Raw genomic sequence first — 20,644 nt, 5'->3', positions numbered from 1 at the left:
ATGCAACTAATCAGTTACTTAGAAGTTAAATACTACAAATATTTATAAAAGATTCTTAATACATATTTCTATGCAACTAATCAGTTACTTAGAAGTTAAATGTGACAGATCAAACTAAATCTTTGTCTGGCCTGTTGTTTCATTGTCACAATCAGCTTTTTTACTTCTAGGCAAGGATTTGTCAAGTGTACATCAAGCTTGTCTCAAACTTTCCTAGTTGACAAAGTCATTCACATACATGAACATGAATATAATTAGTCAGATTCATGATCATTTTCGTGAAATACGTTTATTTGTACATAGTCACATAACACTCAAAATATTGAAGACAGACTGGATACAAAGCTACTTTTGAACTGAGGTGCACAATGAAATTGAATAGAAATGAACATGAGGCTTTGTAACTGATGGCAGTTTATAGATGTGATGGGTGCAGTTGTAGGCCGAAAAATCCTTTAGATCTTACAAAAAAAAAAAAAAAAAAAAAAATACTAGGGCAACTTTTTTTAACTTCTCTTTTTTTTCCATTTTTTTTTTCCTTTTTTTAATCTCATGCAAGGAAGTAAAGAGGTAAATAAAGTATTTGGCCTGCTATATATAATTTTATAATAGTGATAGTAAAGAAAACTATCTTTATGACATCATAATTCAACACATAAATGAGTAAAATGCAACAGCAATACAGAGAGAGAAATGTAACCACTCAAAGCATTTTAAAAACAACAAAAGAATTGCTTTGACCTTCCTTTAAATATATATTTTTTTATATATCCTCCATCTTTTAGACTTCACATAATAGCAAACAAATTTATACTTTATTTTTCTTTGAATTTAAATGGTCATTTTTCTCTCTTTTTATTGGTGTAGTAGAGTTTCTAACTGTAGAGAGACTCCAGACCAAACCATTGAAACATTCACAATCGGTATGAAATTGCCTATGCAAGTAAACCTTCAGTGCTATGTAACATTGACGGCTTTGTAGTCGACACACAAAGACGGTTCCGAGCGATGATTTTCAAGTACAACAAATGCAACTTATTAAACATTTTGTCGTTTAACTCCTTTTTTTCTCATTTTCCTTTGTCATACAAAAGACTCCAGAATTCCTGCATCTCAATAGTTTGTTTGCAAGTTATTTAAATGATTAAAAAGTAAATTAGAAAGCTACTGATTAGATTAGACGTTTGTGAATGGGCTTTTTAGCGGGTCCAGCCCAAGTAGATCTGTAACCTGTACAGACAAAAACACCATGCATTAAATGGCTTTAAGAGAGCTAACATAAGGCTGCTTGCCATGACTAAGCTCTAACGTAGCTGATCTTAGTTTTAGGCAGTAAATGAGCACGTAGGGTTAAAAACACATGCAGGAGACTTAAGCGTCCCTCAGGACTGAAGGCAAAGAGAGAAAGAACAAAGTATGGAGGAATACAAAGTGCAAGAACCACCTGCATACATAAGTCTGAAACCAAGTGTATATCTGTTCATTTGTTTACTGCATATAATAGTTACAACGGTTACAAAAAAACAAAAAGAAATGCATAAATGTGGAATACTACATTAGTAAGTACTCCGGACACCATTTTAAACTTAAAAACAGTAGAAAAACAATGATTTGCATTGTTAGATGTTGCCCAGTATTTAAGCAGAATTTCAGCTCTGCAAAGACCTCGTCAGACTGTAACATGGAAATGAGCAGGTGTTGTATCCTTCAGTTTTTCCTACGTAGATCAATCAGATTTTCATCTGATCGTTAATATCTCAGGTGGTTATGCAGTATGATCACTGACTTTCCTTTTGAGGAAAACACAACGTACATAAAAAGGTGAGAAAAATAGTGCTCAGGGGTTTCCTGCCAGTAGCCATATATCCATTTAAATAGCATGATTGCACCTCATTAGTAAATGTACATTTTCACAGCTTTAAAGTAATGCAGAAACACGACAGGGGCTTGGAGAGATTGAAAGAGAAAATCTGGATCTGTGTCCAATGAGATAGTTCACCCTAAAAAGAAAATTGCCTCACTGTCATGTCGCTCCAAACATGAAATTTATTTTGAATATACTCGTTTTTCAATACAAGTCGATTGGGTTCTTCGAAATATCTTCTTTAGTTTTCTGCAGAAAATAGAAAGACAGGTTTGGAACGACATGGAGGGTGAGTAAATGTTTTTGGGGTGAACTATCCCTATAAATATGTGATTATTTGTTTGGACTGGACCTGTTAAAGTGATCCAGAAAGCTGCTAATCCAACAGGCGAAGGGAGCAGCTCGAGCGTAACACTGCCATTACGGCCCCAAGCAAGGCACTTAACCTGACTCAAAAGGGCAATCATTAATAAGTTCATTTGAAAATGTCAAATTAAAAGAAACAACCTTTATTTTATTTTTCTCTAGTTTGCTCAGCCCTGTAACGCCACATTCGAGACATCCTGCACCATGAAACATTTACTGTACTTTCTCTGCACTAATGAAAAAAAGAGACAATGAGGGGGAACAGAATGCATATATATACACACACACACACACACACACACACACACACATATATATATGCATGTATGTGTGTATATAAATGTATCTGTAGTTATTATAATGCATTGTACTGTAGTGTAATCGGTAAATGACATTTTACCAGTGTCATCCATTTGAAGCATCTAAAAGCCATTTCACCGTCTAAAACATCCATTTTGTCTATAGAATATTTCTCTGTTTAACTACATAGCACCATCTTTCTTAAAGAAATAGTCAACCCCAAAATGACCCTTATGTCGTTCAAAACCTGTATGACTGACTTTCTTCACACAAAAGATGATATTTTGCAAAATAATGATAGTCAGTCAGTTTCAGTTTCCATTGACTTTCATTGTATTTTTTTGCCCATTCTATGAAAATCAATAGGAACCGAAATGGTTTAGTTATCAAACCTTTACAATAAATTATGAAAGAAGTGTCATTTTTTGGTGGACTATCCCTTTAATGCTTCACACACAATCTACGAGTTGTATCTGTGTTTAAAAAAAAAAATAATAAAAAAAAAATAATAGTCAGGCTAACAGAAAAGGTCTTGCCAGCTTTAGCGTGGTAAAATAAAGTACCCAGAGATACAGCCACTCAACTGAAGGGGAGAAAAAGCTATTTTGTTCTTTCGTAACTGCTCTGCGTCAATGCACTGACAAGTGTTTGCTTTCCTATGGCATGCAAGTGCACATGAAGAAGAATATCAATTTATACTATGCGAGTGTATTAAGGCTTCATATCTGCACGCTGCCAGGGCATCTAGTAGGACAATCGTTACTCTGCCCTGATCAATCGCACCGGACAACCGAGAAAACACAGAGAGCAGATAACCTGGATTCCCGTGATGTTTTGCACACTGGAACTGAAAAAACAGCATTGATCTGTAAGGAATAAAAATTAAAATATATGTCCTGATTAGTGATAAACTGATATATATCGGCCAGGCTATTCATTTTTAACCCATTGGTACTGACTGACAGCCTTGTCAAAAATAAGCATCGCTTATATGCTTCAAACTCAATATTCTGGGTAAATATTGTGTAAAATAAGGGAAATCAGCACTCATTTGCTTACTTATCACCATCAGTACTGGCCATCAAAAAACCCATATCGAAGTCCTAAATCATAGTCCTATTTATTTCTATCATGAAACCTGCGCTGTTATTGTGTAGTGCGTCATGTGCATATTGAGAACACAAACCATGTCGTTACCGAAAAGTCTGTATAAGGAGTATGAGACTCATGTAGTGCTACTGTGAGGCCAAGATTTGAGTTTGTAATAAAAAGGAAATAAAAATATTCACATCCAGTGCATAATAAGGTATTCAGGCTATCATTTTAGCTCGCTGTGCATATAAGGAAGAAAAGAGAACGAAACCTTATCATCCGTCTATTATAAACCAACTGAACTCAAAGAACAGGAGCGCAATTCAAAAATCAGCACCATCAGATTCATACTGCTACGCCTCGGGCTGCCTTTCAGGGGGTTAGTGTTGTTTTGAGAGGAAAGGCCAGGTAGCAGACCAGAAAGTTTCATACCCTGTTTTTCTTGTGTTCTCGGCGGTTCCGTGCATATTAGAAGGCATTTGTAGTTTTAAACAGGAAGACATGAACATCCCCACAAAAGCTCCTGAAGAGTGCAGAACTTCTTTTTTTTGTCTTCAATGGTTTGTTTTTTCCGCAGAAAAAATAATATATATTAATAATAATAATAATAAGAAGAAGAATTTACTCTCCAGGAAAAGAGCAGCACAAAGTGGAGAGAAAAAAAAACTGGGACAAAACTACAGCTATAACGTACTGTACAACCACTCCAGACGATGATGGGCAAGAGATGCCTCACGTGGGAAAAATAAAAATAAACAAGAGGACACAAAATCATGTCCTTCCAGGTTGTTTTAGTGCTCTGAAGGTCATTTGTACATGAGGTTTAGGTGCTATGATTCTCCATGGCATAAATCAGGCAGTGCGTCCTACAAAAAGGGTCTTGTTTCTGCCTGTTATCCGGCCCCAAATTCCACCAGTGGGCTGGGATCTGTGTCGGCTCAGTTTTGGGCATGGTGTCGGATGGTGTGAAAGATCCAGTCCATCTTTGTGGTCCATCCACCATGGTGAGCGTCATTCATTTGCTTCATGAAATAGTCTAGGGCCTCCTGCTCTGTTTTGTCCAGCGCCAGGGTCTTTCGGATGTAAGCGATGTCATCAAAGGACTGCAGCTCTGGCATGCCTGAGCCCAGCATCATGGAGAAGAGATTTATGAAAAGGTTGGCATGCTGTCTGATAGCCAAGTAAGCCTTGTAGCACATCTCCTGGAACCTGTAGGGGGAGACAGTGAGACGTTCAGCTTCCCTGCTGCATCTATAGGAAGTCCAAAACTCTGAAAGGAGTAATGGGTTTTTTTGAATAATTTTTTGATTAAATGCCTGATATAAGGTCAGTGGCTCAATACTCAATAGCTCAAAATATTTGCCCTTTTTATTTTACAAATTACAATACATTAGTGATTTCTTAAAAGATTTCTTGGAAAAGCCAGTTGCTAAAATGGAAATGCTCTTGTAAACGATTCTAACTCATGTTTTGAAACTTGAAGATTGAAGATTTTTGTTGGGGTGTGATACTAACTTCCATCTTGGCTCACTCCTGCAGTGCTCTATAGATAAAGCTACTAAATTTAAGATGGCAAAATTCTAAAAGGAGAAAACATTAAATTGTTCCTTAATATTCTTTTATGCTTAAAAAACCTTTTAAACCTTTTTTTGAAGCTGCACTCAAATCCCGTCCTTCCACCAGAGACCACTTCATCATTGGTTTAGTTTTTGCAAGTGGAAACATGGACGTCTACTCCTCTGACACACAGTGATAGAGAACACAACCTGCTTTTTTGAAGCCTCCTTTGAGTCCCGACTGAAGCGGAGATTTGTTAGAAAGCGGAAGTCTGGAGAAGAGGCAGGAAACTTGGCAGCCGGCTGGCTGTCAGAGTATTGTTGGGTGAGGAAAGGCTGCTGGGATGGAGGCCCAAGAGGCCGATTTTGAAAGCCTCTATTGTTCAACTCAATCTCTAATTGTCTCGGATAGCTAGCTGCCTGCCAATTACTATGTTAATGTTGAACCACAAAGGATTTGTTTCTGTTAAGCTCACACTGGAAAATAATTGGCAATGGTTCCAACATGCACATACGCACCTCTCAAACTCTCTGGTTTTAGTGCACTCTTGGGTTCCTCCTTTGCTGATCACAATTAAGAAGTCTTGAGTTAAGACGAACGGCACTCGCTCTCGCTTATAGCCAAACTTCTTCTTCTTGTGGTCCAAAAAGTGACCAAAATCTATATGAAACAGCTGCAGGGACATAAGCAAAAGGTCAATATGAGAATACTGATAATGACTGAATGTTTCAATTGCATTAAGGCCTCTAAAGATCAGGTTCATACCTGCCCATCATCCTTCACCATGATGTTACTGTTGTGTCTGTCACCGATGCCCAGAATGAAAGTGGCCACACAATAGCCAGCGCAGGATCGCGTAAACAAGTCGATGGCCATGTCGTACCTATTAACACAGATCATTTTGTTACTGTATATTTGAATTGTGCATTGTACATTCATTTTGAATTTAAATGGTGAAAGTAATTATAAAAAAAATATATATATTATAATAATAATCGCCACCCACATCTCGCCCCTGTTCTTGTCTTTTAGCCACTGATGCAGTGTTGAACTGTTAAACTGCAGTGCCCCTTTAAGACCTCCTTTACACTGAATCTGCATGATGGTGTGGGAACTTCTCACTACCTCGATGAGACCCACGCAGTCTCCAATAGACAAGCAGCCATAGGGGAGCATTCTGGGATACCAAAAATTTGAGAGTTAATACAAAATTCTACATCTTGACTGCAGGAAACTAAGAACAACTTAACATTAATATCTGGTTTACTACTATTTATTTGGTTGAACAATGTTTTGGTTACCAGGCAAGATGTTTTACCACTACGTCCACATACCTCAAGTCCAACCCTTGATTTTGCCAAATGTTCTCCATTATTCTGATGATCTGAAGTGTCAACATGTCTTGCCGCAGGTCTAAGGAAATGAAAGGTTTTGTTTTTTACCACACAAAATAGAGACAATTCATACGAAAAAAAAAAAAAAAAAAAAAAAAAAAAAAAATCTTACCATCCCCGTTTTTGAAGATGATCTCATTGTTTTGGAAGAGAAGTTCGGACATGATGTCAGGATTTTCCCAGTTCAGCCAGAGCGGTCTCTTGGCAGAGGACATGATTCTGCAGTCTTCAAGTCTACCATGCAAACAGAAAAACAAAGTTAGAAATTTAACAGACTACTATTTGAAAGAGTGGGGTAAGTATGCTTTTATTTTTATTTTTTTGCTGTTTTTATCTGATCAAAAATTGAGTAAAAAAAAAAAAAACTAATATTGTGAAATACTATTACAGTTTCAAAAATGTCCTTTATTCCTGTAATGCAAAGCTGTATTTTCAGCATCATTACTCCAGTCTTAAGTGTCGCATGATCCGTCAGAAATCATTCTAATATGCTCTAATATGTTTTTACTGCTCATTTCTTACGATCACTTTTAAAAACAATGGTTCTGCTTAATATTTTTATGGAAACTATGATTTTTTTCTTTCTTATATGAACAGGATGTTTAAAAGAACAGCAATTATTTGAAAAGGAAGTATTTGTAACATACTGCCACGGTTAATCAATGTTGTAGTAAAACCGACATGTGCTATCCCTGCTAAGTGAAAATACGTTCTCTCAGCTGTAAATGCTGCGCAGTATGGTACTCACCGTAGGTTACCCAGCTGGTGGGCAGGGTTGAGTGGAGAGGTGAAATTTTGGAGTGCATCCATGTAGTCCGGTCGCCTCATCTGCTCCACCAGGAACTTCATTTGCACCTGAAAAACCAAACCAAACACACTTTCAAATAAAAGTCGGTCAGCACTTACAAATATTTTTCTAAGGTCAACATCATGGAAATGAATGACCTCAGAATTTAACAGTTTTTTTTTTTTTTTTTTTTCTATTATCTACTGCCCTACTATTGGTTTCCTACTACACCAGGAGACAGGTGCAATAAAATTAAATGAAAAGTAAAAATGTATTTATCCATTACTTTAACATATATTAAAAATGACTTTTCATTTTGATATTTTTGTTTCCATATTAATTACAACTACATTTTAGTAGTAGTAGTATATTTTTATTTAAAGCCATGTCAGCATCTTAGGCTGCTTACATGGCAAAAACAAATAAAAAAAATACAAGTATACTACTAAATTTTAAGTTGTATTTCCAGTGAGTCCAGTAACTTTCAGATATTTATCTCTGTAAATTAGTTTATTTTTATCAAATAAATTTTATCAAATTCTTCAATTTATCTACATGCTAACAGCTGCTTATTTGATTTTCTTAATTAATTAATTTCAATCAATGATTTTTTTCAATTTGTTTATATATTCCCAAAGTGATTTACTAATTCTTTAAATGATTTTTCAATTATCAAATAACGAGTATCACATTTGAGCCCCCATAATAAGGAGCTTCTCACAGCTGAAGAACAGACAAGTCACTGGCCTCCTCAAACCTGATCCAGGTTTTTCCCCAGCAAACGCAAAACAACTTAATTGACCAATAAACTTTAAGCTCAAGTTGACTACGTTAACAACATTGAGTGGGATGTTTAAGGTAATGCCTGAGTGCTTTTAAAGGATCACCTCACAGAGTGGATGTTGTATCCTCTGTAAATCTAATCTAACAGCTACGGTTTCATTTGCAGTGTGCGTAGAGAGTCTCCTAATATAACCTCACGTGCCCATTCACCTGCCTACTTATAGGTGAGGCGAGAAGGTCAAAGGCTGAGTTTACCTTCTGAGTTTCATCCTTCTTCTCCTGTTTGAGAATGTCTGTGAGGTTGATGAGCTTCTCCATGGCTTCCACCTGTCTGCTCAGGTGCTTCAGGTACATGCCACATGCCCGACAGTACGACTCCAGCAGCAGACCAAACCGCTGACTCACGGTTTTATTGTGCATTTCTGACCTGCAACCCAACAAGATAGGTTACAATTTAAATTCATTTGGAGCTTCAAAAACATCAGGATATTTAGGTCAGTGTACATAAAAGCCTGACAGAAAAGAGAACAAAAAGAGGAAACTGCTTACTTCAAATGCCAAAAGAAGAAGTGCCCAATCCTCTGGTTGGTAAGAGCTTTTTTCAGCAGAAATCGCACCAGTGGGTTATCAAGATACTGCTCATACTTCAAAACCTTAAACAGATGAAAAGTGAAACATTGAAAAATCAACAAGTAAAGTAGGGCTGCCCCCTAATAGTCGACTAATTCTTAGTCAACCAGAAGAGGATGGTCGACCAAAATTTGATTAGTCGCTTAGTCGCAAAAAACAAAAAACAACCTCCACAGGTGAAGTCTCGCAGTCCGTGACGGACGGATCGATAACGGCTAGTCTATGGTAATACAGTACATTGGGCAGGACATCCAAACCATTCATCGACCTCAAACATGGCTTATCATTTGAAATACGCAAGTATTAGCAACTTTATATGGCCGCTCAATCTAATGTTAACCTAGAGAAATGTGCGCTATTGAAGTGTCTGTGTGGAGTGTAGAAGCGCGCTCACTGCAGGACAGATGGAGGCGCCAGTGTGCTCACTTTACCTAAAATACTCTGTCATTTTTTTGTCATACAGTTAAGAATAATACATCTTTCAAATCTGTAAAGACTATACATTTGTTTGTGTGCACTCACAATAACAACAAAACATTGCGCTTTTGTAAAATACTGAAAGCAAAGCTTTCCACAGTCTTGGTCTGTGAACTTGAGCACAAAACTCTGTGTAAATCTTTGCCTTATAAACATAAAAAAATATAGCCTATCTACTTTCAAATCAACCAATTCAAATGTAAAACAAATATTCTCAAAGTTTTAACCGTATGAAACATGCATACATGCGCGTCCACTACTGCGGAGATGACGAGTCAGTGTCGCCGACTTCATCTCTTAAACCAAAAACACTAGTTTATCAAATTATTAAAATGTTAGTGCAGTCTCCTCACTGTTTTTCCCTAACACATTCATAATTATTTCTGCCAGTGTGCTGTAGCAAGCTATGTGTGTGTGCTTGAGCGCTTATTAGGCTATGTAGCCAATTAAAGGCTCATTATAATGATTTAAATGGTTTATTAATAAACCTGCGATTAGTCGACTAATGTTTAAAATGAACGACTATGAGTTGACCAGAAAAATCCTTAGTCAAGGGCAGCCCTAAAGTAAACACAATAAGGACATTTATAATCAATAACTGAATATATCAGTCTTACCTGAACCAGCTGAATGAGGTACTGCGAGAGTTTGTCATCAGTCAGATACTTCTCAAGGCATCGAACTGCAAAGTCTCGGATCATTGGATCAGGATAATTACAGTCAAGCAACTCCATGGCTTGTTCCGGCTTTATTGCGGGCCAGTCTTTAAGAAGACAATACATCTGTGCAACTTCATCCCTGGAATTCCATTTCACTGCCAGGAGAATCTTTGGCAGGATTTCTGGAATATTTACACAATACTGCCTAGAGTAGAAAACACAAATACTGTTTTAAATAACTTTAAAATAGAAATAAATTAACTTTTGTGCCAATGGACACCAAAATGAGGAGAGCTTATGAGGGCGTTGGACTACCTGTGTCTCCATAAGAAGTCTTTTTCCTGCTCAGTGATCTCAGAAAGCGGGTCCCTGTTGCTCAGCTGACGAAGTTGCTCTATGTCTGCCTCCGTCATGGCATGGTCTCGGGCCAGTCTGCTGCTCTGTTAGTCAGATGAGAAACTCAATTAATAAACAGGGAACCAATTTCACAAAGAAAACTGACCTTGGAAAGGAACATAAATTTATATTTTATTAATGTTTAGCAATTACTAATTAATATTTAAAATATTGCAATATTTACAAATGTCTGACCCCCCCCAATTTTATTTTATATCATGTGACACTGAAGGCTAAAAAAAATTTAGCTGATAGTTATTTTACATTGTACTATTACTTTACACTAATATTATTTTGACTGTATTTTGATCAAACCTAAATTGGCCTCTGTTATCATTAAACAACACTGTCTGGTTCTGTAGAAGTGATGCATCAGTTATTTTTAACAGGAAAGCAGTAGTTCAAAATGTGAATCAGAGATGAATCAACAATATTTTTTTTGAGAAAGTACATAAACGTCCAGGACCAATACTAAAAAAAAAAAAGAAGTGGATGGTCACTACTGAGCTATATTACAAAATCAAATAACTGAACAGGATAATTAATAATTGAAATAATGACTCATGAGGTGTCGTGGAGAATGGCAGAGATGTTTCTCATGCTCCATAGGCTTGTAAAGGGTATTAATAGCAGCGGGAAGTGTGTCACTATAATTAATTAATTAGGATGTGTGTCTGTAAGCTCACCTGTCCAGACTGGCAGTAATTGTATCCCATCTCCCTGGATATTATCCAGTTAGCATGATCCTCAATCGTGGCCATGTCAGGGAACTTAACTGGTGAGCTGAAGTGGTCAAACTCCAGCTCTAGACATGGGGTTTCCTAGAGCAAAAATAAATAAATACATAAATGAAAAATACAGTAACTAAAAATGCTAGTAACTAAATAACACTTTACTAACAACTAATACAGTTTTAGCATCTAAGCCATTACATTCCTGAATTCTGTATTAAGGCCATTAGACTAAGATTTTTCTTGGAAGTAAAAAATAACCAATTAAAATAATAAACACAACACTGAATAAACAGATTTAGACCATACGCTCTTGATTAACCATGTCACCTCAGATTAGACAACACAGATGAATCGTATTAGAGCTTATTAAAATGGTTTAGTGCTCAAAGAGGTTATGCAAGAGAGGAAACCTTATTAGGGTTGGAGCCCGTGACCCCAATGGGGTTGAGGAGGTCTTCTAAGCCGTGTGGTACTGGCCACAGGTTCAGTGCCATCTTTCCTGAGACCAGTGTGTGTGTGTAGTCAAACAGGTTGACATTTCCCCAGGCCAGTGGACAGTGCTCCTGTAGAAGGTCATTTAAATGTTCATTTCTGAAGCAAGCACTATTAAAACACTTTAAATAACCATTCTGAACTGCATTCTCACAAGGGTGAGGTAGGCGTAGTCTTAAATACAGTGTTATTTTAGTGTAATTTATATACTATTAATATTCTGACTTGGCTTTTATTTTTAGCTTTAAAAAGCTAAAAATAAAAAATATATATATTTAATTTCAGTAGTTATTTTGTTATGGGCTTTTTGTCATTTCTATTTAGATTTAACTTTGTTTATATATATATTTATATATATATATATATATATATATATATATATATATATATATATATATATATATATATATATATATATATATATATATATATACTTTTTATTTTTAATTGTAGTCATTTTAGTATTTAACAATTCTTCTCTTCCATGTCAGTCTTGGACGCCCATTCAATGCGTGTGCATTCGTCTACTTGCAAACAAGCCGCTGACTAATTATCATATGGCCAGGGCCTACTAGACATAAGAACGCCAGCTCCTACGTCAGTAGCACCACATGTAGGTGTCATGATACTCTTGTGAACGCGCGTAAAAGACTGACACGGCAGAGAAGAAATTGCTGAATAAAGTTGTTATTTTTGTTTTCTTTGCACACAAAAAGCATTCTCGAAGCTTCATAACATTAAGGTTGTACCACTGATGTCACATGGAATATTTTAACAATGTCCTTACTAACTTTCTGGGCCTTGAACGTGTCATTTGTGTTGCTGTCTAATAAATCTCAGAAAACATTTGAAATACACCAAAAATCTAAATTTGTGTTCTGAAGAGGAACAAACGTCCAACAGTTTTGGAACAACATGAGGGTGAGTAATTAATGACAGAATTTAAATTTCTGAGTGAACTACCCTTTAAACTTATTTTATTCCGTCTGTACTTCGTCTGTATTTTCGTAATACTTCATCTGTATTTTTTTTTTTTTTTTTTACATGTTTGAAATAAAGTTTATTCATTCATTCATTCATTCATTCATTATTTCAGTTAGTTACGGAGGCAATATTTTGTAGTTTTTCTTTTAAATGTTTTCATTGAATATTTTTATTTTACGATTTATTTCAAAAACTATTTTTTAATAGTTTTAATTTACAATAACAACACTACAGAAAACCAAGTCATTACCTCTTTTGCCCCCTTCCTTCCTTTCACAGAGCAGATGGAGAGACAGAGGCGAGCCGCCCGGGGGATGTCGGGAATGTACATGTCATAGGTCAGCCACTCATTCCACCTGGAAACAGAGAGATAATGTCAGCATGCTATACAGTTTTAAAATGTATCATTTTGTATTCCAAATGTCTAACACTTTTAGAAGTCATAATATAGTGCATGACATCAGGGATCTGGCAACCTCCAGACACCACTGGCAAATTAATATGAAATTAATATGACTAATTATCATATGGCCAGGGCCTACTAGACTGAAGCAAATCTATTTACCCATTGACAACACAGACCTACTGGTTTTAATGAGTGGTACAATGCCATTCACACACTCTGCAGTAAATTTAGCATAAAAGAGGGGGATATTGTGAAATGAGAAGAGGTGGGTTGTTTATGTGTCACAGTGATTACCAAGAAAAATGACACTTAGGTCTCAAAAAGACTGCAGACTCATTTCACATTTAAAGCCAACATAGCACATCTGCATATTTCAGTTCACTTTGGTTTTTACTAAATTACAAAGAATTATGAAAGACTGTTTCTGCTATAGAATAAAAAAATACTGATAATTGCAAGCTTTTTATTTTATAGTTTATCTTGCAATTATGAGATAACCATGCAATTCAGTCAACTGCACTTCATGAACTTAATATATGAATACGAAATGGAGTATACCAAAAAAAGTTTGAACAATTTTGTAATACAGACAGACCCTTTCATCCATGTATTTAGACTGGTGGAAACGGGCTTCCCTAGGGTTTTGCAGGCACTTTCTCTCAGTAATGAATCAACTGTTGTATCAGATAGGACACGTGATTACATAGTACCTTGGGTTTGAACACGGCACACGCTGTGTGTTGACATTATCACACAACTGTTCTCCACCATGGTAGATCCCTGTCCGCACATAAATCTGAAACAAAAGGTAAAAACCTATCACCGAACAGCCTCAAGAATACGCTAATGCAGAAAGGTCATGCAATTATTAAAAGAAACACACCAACAGCTTCCTGTTCTTTCACAATGTCAAACTTCTGCTATCTTACCAAACACTTCCAATGCTCTTTGTATAATAAAAGACTTTAAGAAAACAAAAAGACATCAGCTAAGCACCTTGTCAATGTCCCGAATATTCACATTAACATATGTGGCGCAGAGGACACGTATCCTTAGAGTACTGTTAATGGTCCAGAGTGATTTGGTGGAGGCCTCTCCGTTCATGTAAGGCGTGGCGGTGGAGATCCGGCGGGCGTAGGAGGGCATGGTGAAATTGTCCATAGGCAGCTGAGAGTAAAGACTGTCCTTGGACATAAGCATGAGGTTTGGCAACCGAGCCAGCATAATGCAACTCCGTACATACTGAAAGAACGAGAAAGAGACAAACAGAGATTCGTAAAGCCACATAATCAGCATATCTCATGGACCGTTAAGTCATCCAAAATGTCCAGAGCTTTTTTTGTGTGTCCTAAACCGTAGTTTTTGTTGGGATGATACAAAACTTCAAATGCATTCTGTGTACTGGCAGGTTTTGAGATAATGAAAGCCTGAAACAAACACATGACCAGTGCCAAAACCCTGAAAAATCTGAGACGACTAGACATTTCAGATGGCTAATTAATCAGTGTCCAAACCATAAATATGTATTAAAAAAAAGTAACGCAAAAACTGCATTCATTCACAGAATAACAGATGGTTATTCAAGAACACGTATGCAATTGTGCGTGTTTGAGGTACTTTAGTGAAGCCGAAATTGCCTAAATACCTTGTACTGACTGATGGGGTACTTTTCCAACAGATACTCATCACAGCCACAGACTTTCAGGATGTATTTGCCCTGATATTCTTGCACGCACATCTTTAGCTGTTCGGCTGACAGCAGCATGCTCCTTGTCTTCTTCCTGATGGCTTCGGCGATCACCTGCTCAGGTACGCAGTCGTGATTGATTTTAAGTGTGTACTTTTGCTTGTCGTTGTTGGGAGAAACGATCACCCAGATTACCACAATGATTTGACCTAGCACACAAATAAGAAGATTGGAGCGTTAACAGGAACAGCATTATTGAATTGATTCCTTCAGGCATCAAGCATCTGAGAACAAACAATTAATCCCACATGGCAACTGAGAGTGTAAAAAAGAAAGGCTGAATGCATCCCAATGAAGTTGTCAGGGAATTAATGTAATGGAGTTGTTGTGCATACATTCCTCCAGGCTAAGAGGAAACAGAGGGCAAAAGCAAAAACAAGCATCACATGCTTCATGACCACTACTACTACAGCACAAGCCCATCCACATAAGAAAGAAAACAGAACTGCTGCAATACAAAACTTCCAGGAAAGACTCGACACTTTGAAGATTACTATTGGCTACAACCCATAAAGAAACATTCCACATCATTTTTAACCCCAGAATCAATGTGCAGCATTAGTGACATGCTGTCGATTACCCCAGACAATAGTGTCGACTGGTCCGTCAGTGTGTATTAACAAAAACACAATCAAAGCCTAGCAGGCAGTTGGGCAGCACAATTAACAAAAGTTCATGCAACATGCAAAAATATCACACTGTTTTGAAAGTACCTCTTCAATAATGTGCTAGCATAAGACATAGCATAACATAGACATAGCATGGTAACAATCACAATTTATATCAAATATAAAACCACTGATTATATTTCAAATATTTTTAATTTAATCTATATTTTTCTCAAAATTTAAAAAAAAAAATACATTTAATTATTTTATTTTAATGCATTTTAATTCACTGGAAAATAAAGATAAAAATGATTTAATAAGACTTTAGGGATAAGGAATCAGGAACTTCCTTTTATATATCTGAGGAATGATGCAAAACAAATTGCTAAATCTATATATAGATTTTTTTTAATATATTGGTTTAAAATAAGTTAAGTTTACATTACGTAGTATATTAAAATATTTCTGATTTTTGATGCTCACATACAAGTCATGACACAAACACGACACAATACTGGTCTTAAAAAAAAAAAAAAAAAAAAAAAAAAAAAAAAAAAAAAAAAACCCTGATTATTTATACATTTCGTATTGTATATAAATATATTAACAGGAAGGGACCTAGAATCATAATGCGCCGTTCTGCAATCTCTGCCCACAGAAATCACACTGGCAATGCAAAAGCAGAAGTGCCTAGAAATGTTCTCACTTCGAAAGAACTAAGAACGTCATAGCTCAAGAAAGACTTTTTTTTTATCTCTTGAAGAAAATTTGAATTTCCATGGTCAAGCATCACTCAATATCCTGTAACTGACAACATGCCACAACTTGAAATAACTCAAAACATTCCTATAAAAGTACAAACCTACCTTTGTCTAATTTGCCATATATATGCTTTGGAAGCTCTGGTGAAGACTCCACGTTAGGAGGATAAACATATAGCGCTCGACTGTGTGGCCCACTGGCATCTCGCAGCTCTACTGAATCTTTGCAGACATTAAGAATATTTCTCCTAAAATCCTGCACCTCAGGATCCTTCACTAAATCAAACTCGCACACCGGCATGCCGATGGCAAAACCTGAAACACACACACACACACAAAAAAAAAAACACCATTTTAGAACAGCATCAGAAGAGAAGAGAGAAAAACCTCCTGAATCAAATACGCTACTATTCAAAATTTAGGGTCAGTAAAAATACAGTATTAAAATAGTAAAACTGTAACATTGTGAATAGCATTACAATTTAAAACAACTATTTTATATATATATATTTTAAGAATTAAAAAAAAGCAATTTATTGCTGTGATGCAAAGCTGAATTTTCATCATAATTACTCCAGTCTTCAGTGTCACATGATCCTTCAGAAATCATTCTAATATGTTGATTTGCTGCTCAAGAAACATTTCTTCTTACTATCAATTTTGCAAACAGCTGTGCTGCTTAATATTTTTGTGGGAACCATGAGACATTTTTGTATTGTTTGTTGAAAGGACAGTTCAAAAGAACAGCATTAATTTTAAATCTGCAATATTATAATTGTCTTTACTGTCAATTTGATCAATTTAATACAAATGTTGCCAACTCTACACTTTTAAATGGTATTGCACATTTTTCAGAAAAGGGGATTTAGGGAAATTTGCTAAATCTGTCATTAGTGAAATACTTTGAAGTTGTTTCAAGTGATGCATACAGTAAATAAAGGAAAAACCAGTCCATGTGTGGTCTTACCGATTTCTCTGTTGAGGATTTTTTCCTCTCTGTTCCCTACAGGTTCTATGACCTTTAGGAAGGGCTGGAATAGCCGAAGGTCGCAAAGTCTTCTCGTCTCATCGTAGAACTCCTCACGCTCTGCCTCTTGCGTTACACTGACGAAAATATAGGAGGTCTCCTCCTGCAGCAGGTGGTGGAGGGGGTACTTCCTAGCCTCCTTAAACAGTTCATGTTTGATTGTGATGAGAGTGGCCTCCCGGAGGCACTCTAGTGTCAGGATCATGCCATTGGGCAGTAGACAGTCCACCAGAATCCTGGGGGGCATCAAATGGATGCCCCATAGTTCTCCCGAGGAGGGTCTTGGAGGCATGATGTGAAGTCCTCACAATCTTCAATAGGAAAAAAAAAATCTCCAACCTCTGTTTCTCCTGAAGGGGAACAGGACAAATAAAGTATGTTTTGGCAACATGTCTGACACCATGCACTGTTTTTAATAAACTCAACAGATAAGACAAAATGTTCAGCACTGCAAACTACACCTCAGATAAACAAGTCAGCATGTCCAACAAACAAATTAGGTCCTGAGAGACAAAGTCAATAACAAACAGGAACATAGACCACAAACAAGCATAATAAACTTGAATATAACAATGGTGATGCTACTCATTAACCTGTGTTATACTCTACTAGTTTGGGGTCTGTAAGATGTTTCCACAAACATATTAATCAGCACAACTTTTGAAATCAACACTGAGCGGTAAATCAGCATATTAGAATGATTTCTGAAGGATCATGTGAAACTGAAGACTGGAGTAATGATGCTTAAAATTCAGTTTTGTATCACAGAAATACATTACATTTCAAAATATATTACAATAACAAAAAAAAAAACCTTGTTTAAAACTGTAATAATATTTTTACGATATAAATGTCAAGTAAAAGCAGCTTTGGTGAGCATAAGAGACTTATTTCAAAAAAACATTTAAAATATCTTACCAACCCCAAACTTTCGAATGGTACCTAAAAGACGCACACACTAGTACTAAACCATGAAGACGACAGAGTCATTTAATGCGGTCACATCGCTTACATCAGTCTTAATAAAAAAAACATGCTTACAGGAAGTTCAGTACAACCCAACATCACTGAGCAATGACAGAAATGTATCACTCTGTGAGAGAGAAGCGATATTTCCACACAACATAGAGCCAGAAACATTTGGATGACTTGTTTTTCCTTGCAAACATGTGCCAACAAAAAGACTCCCGTATGCATCTCCTGAGTGTAAGGCTGCTGAAAGCGATTCACTCGTCTGACAAACAGCATCTTTCACCATGTTAATGTGTGATCTGAAATTATTGGATTTTAAAACTGGGCCATGCGAGATGAACACGTCAGATCTTTGTCCTGACTATGCTCCTATGCAGTTCTTCCAGTATATTCATGTAAAACACCATGCAAATGTTTATTACAGAGCTTTGTGAATCATGGTACCGTCACGGTTATAACCACTTCATGCTTTAACACTTTTTATTGCTTTTTTTTAATCTTTTCACAGTAAAAAAAAAAAAAGGAGAAAAACAGATGATTCAACATTCTCATAAGATTTGGTATTTTTGCTTACCTTAGTGTGATGTTAGGGCCACTTGTAAAAGTAAATGTCCATCATAGTTCAGACTCCATCTGTTTTGCTTGCTTTATAACTTCTCTTCAGATCCACTGAGTTATACTGTGACAGCAAGAAGGACAAGCATTCAGTGTCTAGTGGAAAAAGTGGACCAGCTCGCTCAGTTTAGCCAAAACAGCCCAACTGATACCCATGCCAACACTACCAACAACAACAACAAACCTCCACAGCAGTGTTTAGAGTGACAGAGATGGGAAGATAATACGATTAAGAGGTTTATCATTCTTGCATATGAATAGACAAAGCCACAATGACACAGAACCACTTGCTAAAATTAACTGTTTATAGATACATAAGTCAAGTTTATTACAATAACTTAGTGTTATAGTTTATTAGTTTAAAACACTAGTCAAAACAAACACACCTGAATCATGACAGAGCAAAAACATGCACCAGTATGATGACTACAACTACTACTACACCGCTATACAAGAGTTTCAAATAAACAAACGAACTGAAATTTATATTAAGAACTTATTGAAGTATTTTAATAAATTAATACACATATTATAAACGTAATATATCTTATTAAAGCAGAAACACATTTGGTAAGCTCATATGACTTACCTGATATAATTAGCCAGCTAGCAACCCCAAACAAAACATACTAATTAAAAGAAAACTGCCATTTATATTTGTCAAAGAGTTTAAAAACTCCTAAATAAAAAGAAATCTCAGTTGGCGTGGAATTTAGTCATTAAAGACGGATTATTTCTTTAAACAATAAGATTGATTTAGCCACCTAGCCGCTAAGCTAATCCGCTATAGCTAACCCGATAACTTTCAGATAAAACATGCTGTAATATCTCGCAAATGACGCTTCGTTAGATTATACTCTGAAACGACACATTATTTTTTAAAACACCACCAGAGTTGTTATCCAAACAATGAATGAATAAACAAATATCTCACGTTTATGCGTATAGCTAATATTGGGTATGTGCCGACGAGTTGCTGTGAGGTAATCCGCTGTTGGTGTTCAGTCGCTCGGTCAGGGCTGTAAATCCACCGCGGGGCTTTGCTGGGCCTCTAGCCGCCGCGCTCTGACACGCACCGCCTCTCCATCATCACAACAGCAGCAGCAGCGGCGGCGGCGGCGGATCACAAGCAGTGTTTTCACACAAATCATTCATAACTGAGGGAGAAAGACGAATCACATGCTGTCCAATATCCGATTAATTCAATAAAAATCGCCAGAACCGCTGTCACGATGGAATAAGGGAGGATCCTGTGAATAAATAGGCACCAAAGTGGCCGGATAGGTAAGAGGGATCGGTGACTGGCTGCTCAAGAGGGAGAGGGACAGACGAGCGAGGACGACAAACCCACTGAACTCCGTTTTTTTTCCAATCGATCATCCCACTGTGGTATCTAGCCATATGTTCAACAAACACGTGATAAAAACAAGCGAAATAAAGCGTGTATCCTGTCAGGAACCCCTAGAAACGTAAATATGATATTTTATGCCATCTTCAGACTGCAAATATATGCTTATGTAGCTGCATATATACAAGAAAATGTGCCTTTAAACAGACTGCTTGATGCTACAGGCACACAAGAACTGCAAGTGCATAAAGATTAAACGATGCTGAATGTATTAAATAATGGCAATGAATAGAAAAAGGTTTAAAAATATAAAATTATTAATAAATTAGACTGCATAAGCAATTTTCGTCATCGTTGTCTTTACAGACATACAGTTTATTTGTTTGTTTGTTTTTATTTAATCCGTGCTAATTTAAATCTGGATAGTTGCATATTTAATCATATATGTATAATTACAATAGATAGTTTGTTTATTGACAGTACTGTGCTTTTATTTCTTTCTATAAGTGTAAAAATACAGAGAAATTATCCTCTGTAGTATTATTATTATTATTATTATTATTGTGAATGACTGACTAGTTAAAAATCATGGTCAAGGACCTTGCTAAAACATACTTGAATAAAATTGTCACATACCTAAATTTT

General features: G+C 36.4%; 1 protein-coding gene across 1 annotated transcript; it reads right to left on the bottom strand.

Moving 5' to 3' along the window:
* Window positions 1-270: 270 nt before the first annotated feature.
* On the bottom strand, window positions 271-20,132 carry LOC109098872 (phosphatidylinositol 4,5-bisphosphate 3-kinase catalytic subunit alpha isoform). The gene is made up of 21 exons (XM_042733893.1): window positions 19,586-20,132; window positions 18,611-18,715; window positions 17,005-17,414; window positions 16,143-16,352; window positions 14,567-14,817; window positions 13,918-14,163; window positions 13,632-13,717; window positions 12,766-12,871; window positions 11,450-11,602; window positions 10,992-11,126; window positions 10,225-10,349; window positions 9,868-10,114; window positions 8,693-8,796; window positions 8,399-8,570; window positions 7,322-7,428; window positions 6,686-6,807; window positions 6,514-6,592; window positions 6,186-6,356; window positions 5,945-6,062; window positions 5,698-5,852; window positions 271-4,831 (listed from the first exon to the last, which is right to left on the bottom strand). Exons 3-21 carry the CDS (start codon window positions 17,354-17,356, stop codon window positions 4,561-4,563), a joined length of 3,210 nt encoding a protein of 1,069 aa, XP_042589827.1. The 5' UTR covers window positions 17,357-17,414; window positions 18,611-18,715; window positions 19,586-20,132; the 3' UTR covers window positions 271-4,560.
* Window positions 20,133-20,644: the final 512 nt, after the last annotated feature.

Source organism: Cyprinus carpio, chromosome B11 (genome assembly GCF_018340385.1).
Source record: "Cyprinus carpio isolate SPL01 chromosome B11, ASM1834038v1, whole genome shotgun sequence".
Taxonomy (NCBI): Eukaryota; Metazoa; Chordata; class Actinopteri; order Cypriniformes; family Cyprinidae; genus Cyprinus; species Cyprinus carpio.
This window is presented reverse-complemented; position numbering and strand designations above follow the sequence as displayed.

What these genes read in the sequence shown, in the direction of transcription:
- LOC109098872 (XM_042733893.1), bottom strand. Translation starts at nt 17,356, where the DNA reads ATGCCTCCAAGACCCTCCTCGGGAGAACTATGGGGCATCCATTTGATG. An exon ending in AATCCTCAACAGAGAAATCG is followed by an intron (nt 16,353 to 17,004) that starts GTAAGACCACAC and finishes TGTGTGTTTCAG; the next exon opens with GTTTTGCCATCGGCATGCCG. An exon ending in TGGTGAAGGATGATGGGCAG is followed by an intron (nt 5,853 to 5,944) that starts GTATGAACCTGA and finishes ATGTCCCTGCAG; the next exon opens with CTGTTTCATATAGATTTTGG.